This window comes from Echinops telfairi, unplaced genomic scaffold (assembly GCF_000313985.2).
Source record: "Echinops telfairi isolate 266 unplaced genomic scaffold, ASM31398v2 ScPeMD7_7425;HRSCAF=8463, whole genome shotgun sequence".
Lineage (NCBI taxonomy): Eukaryota > Metazoa > Chordata > Mammalia > Afrosoricida > Tenrecidae > Echinops > Echinops telfairi.
Genome location: NW_022111325.1, coordinates 8,973,943 through 8,983,057, shown reverse-complemented (window position 1 = coordinate 8,983,057; position 9,115 = coordinate 8,973,943). Strand labels below are relative to the sequence as shown.

The 9,115-nt window shown below is 47.7% G+C and overlaps 1 protein-coding gene across 1 annotated transcript; it reads left to right on the top strand.

The window, feature by feature from the left end:
* Window positions 1–1,866: 1,866 nt before the first annotated feature.
* MPZ (myelin protein zero) lies at window positions 1,867–7,163 on the top strand. Its single transcript, XM_004716541.3, is given in 6 exon segments — window positions 1,867–1,965; window positions 4,507–4,673; window positions 4,978–5,191; window positions 5,448–5,583; window positions 5,751–5,811; window positions 5,920–7,163. Coding segments are annotated over 6 exon segments (942 nt in total). The 5' UTR covers window positions 1,867–1,898; the 3' UTR covers window positions 6,217–7,163.
* The last annotated feature ends 1,952 nt before the right edge of the window (window positions 7,164–9,115 follow it).

The window sequence follows — 9,115 nt, the reverse complement described above, 5'->3', positions numbered from 1 at the left end:
AAGCCTCTGCTCCAACACCTTCACTGAGTAGCTCCGGAAAAAAAAAAGAATAGCTCAGAAAACAAGTTCTATTTCGTGCACAGATTAATCAACAGAAAGTTCGTTCATCAAGAGGCAGTTTTTGGCCTTCTGGAGCTTGACATGAACAAATCCAATGGACACTTTCCCCACTTAACTCTTTAAATACCCTCATTTAACAAATGTGTATAGACTTTTTTGCCAGAGTCTTAAAGGTGTTGTAGAGTATAGAAAGATGCAGACACATGTATTGTCCTCATAATCAGTACACTCACATACGCACGCTCACACACACACACACAAACAAGCACAATAAGTAGTGTGGCAATCCCAGGAAAGAGGGATATATATAAAAAAGGGGTGGAAATAAAACACACTGAGAGCCAGAGCAGATACTAGTCAAGCCCCTTATGAACGAGATGTCTCTAAAAGTACCAGAAGGAAGAAGCAAGGTCAAGGTTTGAGGGAAAAGAAGAGCAAGGAAAATGGGAGAACAATTCCAGATGGAAGAATGGAAGTAAAGAGTGATCCCTAGGAGAGAAACCCTGCCAGCAGTCAGGAGAGCTTTGGGATGAAGACTTCCCTGGCCAGATTTGTTCCAAAACTTGGCTCCAACCATATAAGCACCACTTACTCCTACCCCCATCAAAGTCTTCAGGAAATTCTCGTGATGTATCCAATGAAACCCATCCCCTTTTCTTTTAAAGCCCTTTACAAACTGGCTCCAACTTCCTATTCAGACTTAAGTTTCCCAAATCGAGTCAAAATGGATAACATGAGATCTACCTAGAGTATGCACAGTACTTCACAAACCTACCCACACGCACGCACACACACTTTCTCACTCACTGTTCCATCTACTTGGTTAACCTCCCGACCTATTCCTTTTTCTTAAAATGCATGCATCCTTCAGGGTCGATCCATATCTAATACTGCCTCTTACATAGATCTACTACAACTGATCATTCATCAAATGAAATCTACATGGCTTTAAATGTCTCTTATGTAATTTATTTAATCTTCATGATATTGCAGCTGTGTATGCCCGCCTTTGTACTTCCAGTGAATTCTCAGAGTTGGTTGTTGATGTTGTCCTCTCAGCCGCCTGCAAACTAGAATTTGAACTCCTTGAGGGAGAAACTTAATCCTTATTCTTCTTTCTGAGACCCTCACCCCCATATCTTACATATAACTGGTTTTCAATATAACCTTGTTGCCTTGTTCTAAATTGGAATGAATTTAACCTACAGCTTGAGACACTGAAGAGCCTCTTCCCTGAAGAAAGGCTTCTATCTGAGAAGATGGACTTCAGAGGGATTTAAAAATATATATATTCGCAAAAGATCTGGTCACCTGCAGAAGTGTGTATACAGCTCAAAGCAGTCAGGATTAACAAGCACTGTCATGTTTTCAGAGTTCTCTCAGGGAAACCCTGCCTTTAGTCCCCAGGATGGTAGGGAACCCTAGAAGGGGGTTCCTTGTCATGGTTTGAGGATTCAGGTTCCCTTGCCCATCTCTTCTTCCCAGAAATGTGTCTGTGTCCCTTTTTCTGTCCCTTTCCCTTGCCACCCCACAACATTCCAGCTTGGGGCAGGGGGAGGCCAGAGGACACAAAGCCTCTGTGTATGGGGTGGTATGTGTCCCCCCCACCCCTCCACCCGGAGCACACAATGCCCCTTCTGCTTCCTGCACTCTGCCCCCCTCTCTACCACCTCTCAATTTCACATGCCAGCCTGTAATTGGTTAGTGTCTCAAGACAGCCCCCTCATGCTGAGGCCCCAGGGGATTTTAAGCAAGTTCCAGGAACCCCCTCTCAGTTCCTTGTCCCCCACTCTCCCAACCCCACAGACGCTACTCCGGGCCCTAGCCCCTGCCCTGCAATGGCTCCCGGGGCTCCCTCGTCCAGCCCCAGCCCTATCCTGGCTGTGCTGCTCTTCTCGTCTTTGGGTAAGTAGACCCACCCGGTCTGGGAGCCCTGAAGCTCAGGTGATCTCTCAGCAACCACCCCACTCCAATGTCTATCCAATGCTGCCTGCGCTGCTCTCCGCACCTCCAACTGCAATCAAAGAAAGAGCAAGCAAAGGAGGAAGTTAATGTGATATTGGGAGAAAAGGGGGAAATATGGTTTGGAGGGAGGCAGTAAAGGTCTTCTGTGAAGAGTTATTGTAGAGAGCTTTCTTGAGGGCTGAGCTAGGCATGGCAGGGCTCAGTTGGAGAACCATTAAAGTGCCCATAAAGCCAAGTGGAGAGTCTGGTAGGAAGCAGATCTAAAGCATGAAAATAAGTAGGATGAAACACCTGGATTTTAGTCACCACTCATTGCCTGGCAATGCAGAATAGAAAAAAGAAGGTAAGGTTTTATCCTTCTAAAGCTGCCTTCTTTCGTATATTGAACAGTTGCTTCCTTGCCTGTGTCAGGTAAAGAAGAAAAGGTCCAATCAGGACTATGTGAATGGATCTCTTCTCTGAGCTACTCTGAAGCCTACTCAACACAATGTGTGAGCAGTAGGCAATTGAAGAAGGCAAGCTTGCTCAGAATGTTCAAGGTTCTCTGCTATCAGTTCCTGGACTTAGGATGGAAATCCAGAACCTAGATTCTTCTGGTCTGTGCTGGGGCATCCTGAGAAAATGTTAAGATAGGGAGAGGCATGCTCAGGGAATCTTGGGGTTCCAGGAGGAGAAAGCGCCCTGTCCCAGCACCTGCCCCGTTTATGGAACCATTGAGAAGGGCAAGGATGGCGTTTATAATAGGAGGCACATAAAACAAAAGCTAATGAAGAGCCTCATTTGTTACATTTAAGGGTTGCAGGAGGTGAACCAGAGATCTTTTATGTTGAGGTATGAGACTAAGACCGTGGAAGCAAGGTGGCATGAGCCCCAGCATTGGTCAGACAATGGGGCTTTGTTGGCTTGGCTGCCCACACCCAATCCTGAAGAACAAAAAGGCCTACAGTCATCCCCACCCAGGAGCCAGCCCACACACATAGTCTCCCTGGAATGACCTTCTTTAGGGTGGGTCTTGGGAGTGCATTGGGCCAGAATGGGTGAGGAGAGTGAGGCCGGGGAATCACTGAGGGTTCACCTGCCTGCGCAATCATCTGAGTTCTTGCCTCAAGGCCTTGCCCGGTATCACAGCGATGCGAGGTGGGAAAACCTTCCTTCTTTGACTCCCTCAGGACCAGGCTGTGTGGCAACTGAGAATTTAGCAGGACTTACACCCTCCAGTCAGCTCCTTTTTATTTTTCTAATGAAACTTGAGTTTGCCATATGATGAATTTTTAATATATATATTTATTTATTTAACTTTTTTTTTTGGACTGTTAACTTTTTAGCAGAGTTCAGCACCTCATCTTTTTCCCTTGAAGTAGCTAGTAGTTTTGAATTACAGACCTTGTGGTCAGAATGGAAAGAACTCTCAAATATATATTTCTTACACAAGGAAAAAATATAGAGCATAATGCAATATATGTAAGAAAAATATATTCCCAGAAAAGAAACTATATAGAAATAGTTTTCTTTTCCGGGATTATATATATATGTATATACATATATGATTACATATGATACATATTATTATTTTATATATATATATATATATATATATATATATATATATGATACTGAGTTTAATGTTTAGGGAAAAGATACACACTAAACTGGTAATACAGTTTGTGCCTGGGACAGGACTACAGATAGAGAATTGGTTGAGGGGTGCCAAGGATGACTTTAGCTTATCTCTATTGCTTGAATAGTTTATAAGACAAATGCAATGTTTTGCCTATATAATTTATAATAAATAAAAGTACAATTTAAAGCTCGTGTCTAACAGAAAGCTTTAAAAGACTCGGAGCCAAAGGGAAAGTGAGACTTGGAAATCGAATGCAGCCTCTGGAAGTTCTCCAGAGTGGACTGTTATTGCTGATTTCATTTCCTCCACGGAACCTGCTGAAAAACTGGGCCTGCGACAGGATGTACGCTCATCAATTCAGTTAGTCTAGAGATATTTCTGCCTCAGACAATGGCGACACTAGAGGGGTGCAGGGGTGCGGGTAGTACTCCCTGGTGACACCAAAATGACCCCATGGTTCACAGTGGCGGTGGATGTGGGAGGACTGGTCAAGGTGCCCACTATTGGGAAGAGAACAGTTTCTGCCCGAGCCAAAGCAGGAGAGGAGGAGCTACGGGGAACCAGCGGGGCTGGGCTTAGAGGGAAGGAGCTTGGCCCTACGAGATGGGCCGGGCTGCTCCGCCCACCAGGAGGTCCGCCAGCCGCCCCGGCCCCGCCCCGAGGAGGCGGATCTTACCTTGAGCTACTTTACGTCGCTGGGTGGTACCCACCTTAGTGGCTCCACTGACCTCAGAATTGATCGTTTCTGCCCAGTCTTTGCCATGGCCACTGGCCTGTCTGTCACTCAGCTTTTGACTTCCTGTTGATCACTGTCCTCTTTGGACCCTCACGTGTATCTGATTCCCATTCTGTGTTTGCAGTGCTGTCCCCCGCCCAGGCCATCGTGGTTTACACGGACAGGGAGGTCCATGGTGCTGTGGGCTCCCGGGTGACCCTGCACTGCTCCTTCTGGTCCAGCGAGTGGGTCTCAGATGACATCTCCTTCACCTGGCGCTACCAGCCCGAAGGCGGCCGCGATGCCATATCGGTGAGCCCCTGAGGGCGCCCACCCAGGAGTGAGGAGGCGGAAAGGCGTGCTTCAAAGAGCCCCAGAAAAGAACCTGGGTTAAGAAGGGGAAACTCCTTTGAGAGTTCAAACCTCAACTTTGGCAAGTTGAATGGCAATTCTTGTCACTCTGGCCAGGACCTAGCTACACTCTTCCCTCTACCAGCACCCTGACCCCTGCCACCCCCTCTACCTTAGGATCTCTCCCCCTCAAGCCAGAGCTAAGCTTTGATAGCCCTGTCCTCACCACCGTCCTCTCCCGCGCTTCCCCGCTTTCCGCCCTCAGATCTTCCACTATGCCAAGGGGCAACCCTACATCGATGAGGTGGGGACCTTCAAAGAGCGCATTCAGTGGGTAGGGGACCCTCGATGGAAGGATGGTTCCATTATCATACACAACCTGGACTATAGCGACAACGGCACTTTCACCTGTGACGTCAAGAACCCACCAGACATAGTGGGCAAGACCTCTCAGGTCACGCTCTACGTCTTCGAAAAAGGTGTGAGAGGCAATGGGGGAGGTGGTCCCAAGTAGCCCAAGACCTTAGACTCTGAGGCTTCTAAGGCTTAGAAGATCGGACGGCAAGGCTCGGGAAGAGGCAAAACCCAGGACCCGGGGCCCTGCGGAACCGGGAAGGTGGGCGGAGTCCCATTCCCAAGCGCAGGAAAGCAGTGTGGGGGCTGGGCACTACGGTGGCAGGCCTTGCTCATCTCCCCGCAACCCCCCACGCCCCGCCTTTGTCCGTTCTCTCCCAGTGCCAACTAGGTACGGCGTTGTGCTGGGGGCTGTGATCGGGGGTGTCCTGGGGGTGGTGCTGTTGCTGCTGCTACTCTTCTACCTGGTGCGGTACTGCTGGCTGCGCAGGCAGGCCGCCCTCCAGAGGCGACTCAGGTAAGGGGCGGGACGGGGCTCTTCCGCCCCCCAGCCCTGCTAGAGCCCTTTGGGGGGAGGTTGCGCCAGTGGGTGGGAGGGCCTAAGGAAGAAGGGAATGAATGGTTCCTTCTGTTAGGATTCTGGGTTCTGGTGGGTCCAAACCCATAGCACCCCTTTTCCTGCAGTGCCATGGAGAAGGGAAGATTTCACAAGTCTGGAAAGGACTCGTCTAAGCGCGGCCGGCAGGTGAGAGGGACTCGGCACCTAGGGAAGGGGTGGGAAGGCCATCGTTAAGCCCCACCCCTCTCCCAGGCCGGCTGATTGACGTGTCCACGCCCCTCCCCCCGCCCCCAGACGCCAGTCCTGTACGCCATGCTGGACCACAGCAGAAGCACCAAAGCGGCCAGTGAGAAGAAGTCCAAAGGGCTGGGGGAGTCTCGCAAGGATAAGAAATAGCGGTTAGCGGGCCGGGCGGGGGGTCGGGGGTCAGGGGCGGAGCCCTCCAAAAGCTCTCCAAAGGTGGTGGTCATCGAGATGGAGCTGCAGAAGGATGAGCAGAGCTCCGAGCTCCGCCCTGCGGTCAAGTCCCCCAGCAGAACCAGCCTCAAGAACGCCCTCAAGAACATGATGGGCCTGGACTCCGACAAATGATCGCCACCCCACCCCCACCCAGGCCCTTGCCCGAGCACGGGGACTAGGCTCCTCTTATTCCGTCTAGGTGCTTTCCTCCCCGGCTCCCCAGCCCTGCCCACCTTGTCCCTCCCTTTGAGATGTAAGTTTCATTCCAAAAAGGCATTCCCCAGTCAGTTCATCGTCTCCTCCATCTTCACCCCCTAGCTCTCCTGGACTTCATGACCTGATGCTACCCATCTACCCCAGCCAAGGACTGTGTGTTTGGTGCCCAACTCTTGGGCACTGAGAAGAAAGGGACCTTGATTAAGCGCCCTGGCCCCCCCCCCCCCCAAATGCAGGCCACTTGGCTTTCTCTTCCCCTACACCCAGCCACTGGCTCCTTCCTGTCTGCCCCACCCTGCATCGGAGGCCCAGCCCCATACTCTGTCCTCCCGGCTAACACCCAGACCACCCAGGTCAGGTTCTCCTTCAGGGTTTATTTAGGATGCTTTTTTTTTTTTCTCTTTTTCCTTTTTCACTTGTGCCCACGATCTGCCCTCTCTCCTCATGACTGAGAACCAATGACGTCATGTGGCTTTTTCAATTCCCCACCCCCACTAAGTCCCAAATGGAGAGCCAGTCCAAGAGCCAAGTGCTGGGGTTCCCAAATCCTCAACTTCAGCGACAGGATTAGTGACCCCTGACCCCTTTGGAGCACAGTTCTGGGACTATGGATCTTGGGGGGAGGACAGAGAGACTATGGACCTTCACCGGTCAGGGGTGAAAGAGGGGGCAAGCTAGCCTTAAGAAATGGTTTTTAAACAATCAAACTCAAAGCAGGAAAAACAAAATGGAAAATGGGGGAGAAAGGGAAGAGGCAGCACTCCTGGCCACAGGGGATTCTTAGGATTTTTCTACATTCTGTATATTTCTTCTCAAACACCCAAATGCCCCTAAATGTTTAATAAACACTGACATTTCCAAAATCCGCTGCCTCTATCTGTCATTCCCTGCTCGCCAGGAAGTAATCCCTGCCTCGCATCTCACTCCCAGTCTGTGGTTCCCCCTTTCATGTCCCTTCCCACCCCTCATGTCTTCTCCTCCTTCTCCATTTTCAAGAGTTCTGTTTTAGGGTTTTGGCACACAGTACAATGGGAAGAACGCTGAAATAGGCTCACAAGACACATTCGTACACTCAGCAAATATCCGATGAGCTTCTACAAGTACTACATGCTACACTAGGCTGGCTGTTTGAACCTACCCAGGAGCCATGTGGAAGAGATTGTCAAGTTTAGAGCCAAGAAAAAGCGATGGAGCAGTTCTACCCCATGACACCAGGCAGTTGCCGTGAGTTGCAATCAACTTCACAGCAATCGGTTTTGGCTTTTGCTGCTCTAAACAGTTTGTCAGACTTTGTGTTTACATCAGTTAAAATACAGAATCCTTGAATTTTCAAACATCTCAGTCACTCACTAGCAGTGAGGCCCAGGCTGAGTTACTTGATGTTGGTGAGCTTATTTCCACATTTGTAAACAATTGAAATGATGCTACCTGACTTGTTTAATTCTCAGAGTCCTTGTGATAATCAGATGAGGTCTTGTGTATGGAAACTTGTAAACTAGAAATCCATATACAACTAAGAAATACCAGGGGTCAGCCCCTTGAAGATGCTGCTAGCTCCTGCCAAAAAAAGAATCTATTTTACAAATTAATGAACCCAATCCACCCTTCTAAACACCTACAATTCTGTTTTAGATATACACCATCATTTGAGGCACCCACCACCCTCCAGTCCATTTGGACTCAGAGCAGTCAGACTGCTCCATGAGGTCGCTGAGGGAGCAGACTCCACATATGTCTCCCATAGTGGGTTTGCGGAGCTGCCGGTGGGTTTTGAACTGCTGACCTTACAGGTCACAGTTCAATGCTTAACCCACTGTGCCATTGGTGCTCCCTCTGGAAATGCCTATCAGCTAGTTTACTGGTATGCCAATTGAGTGTATAAACTAAATACATATATCCCTAGGGGAACTGATGGCAGAAAAAGAAGACTCCCACAAGTCATTTGTTTTCCTTGTTAAGAGGGTAAAGATAAGATTTTGAACACCAGGTTTGCCAAAACTAGAGTGCTTCCATTATTTTAATGGGTCTCTAACACTCCTTTTAAAAGAAAAATAAATGACTTCATTTAATATAAAATATAAAAGATGCTATAGAGCTTTTTTAAGGTGAGAGATGAAGTTCATTCATAATTCAAGGTCAAGAATGTCTGAGATAAAGACTCATGAGTTGGGATGTAACTGCCCGTTATTCATTAGATAGTTGCAGCTGGGTGCTCTGACTGTTATGAGAGTCAAAGATTATCAGCCACCTGCATTTGATAAACCGATGGTTTTAATAGTTTGATTCTATCCAAGTTCCTGGCACCCGGGAACAGCATTTTGCAACTTTTCCACCATGCATTTTCACAAACACAACACCTTTCCATGGGTTACCCAGGCTGCTGCCTGTCTTCCACAATTCCAACAATTCCCCTCCTTTCTCTTCTCCACAAAAAAACATTCAATAAATGCTAAAATAATAATTAAGATAAGGGTGTGTGTGTGTGGAGCGGCATTGGTACATGGGAAACTTCAATTCCCCCTAATAACTACTTGTAAATAAATCGTTAAAAATTTCAGTGAGTTATTAATAGCTAAGTAACATGAATTTTGACTAGACATGTGAGCATCTTAAGTTGTCTATGTTATCTTTTGTTTTTTATTTGTGTATTCTTTTAATTAATCTTTTTATGAGGAACTCTTACAAAGCTACTTTATCTTTCAATTTTTATTTATTTACATAGTTATTAAAAGCTGCTTCCAATTATTAAATATATATATAAAACCCAATTTAATTTATGAATATCCAGGTTTCCAAGATTGTAACTCTTTTTTTT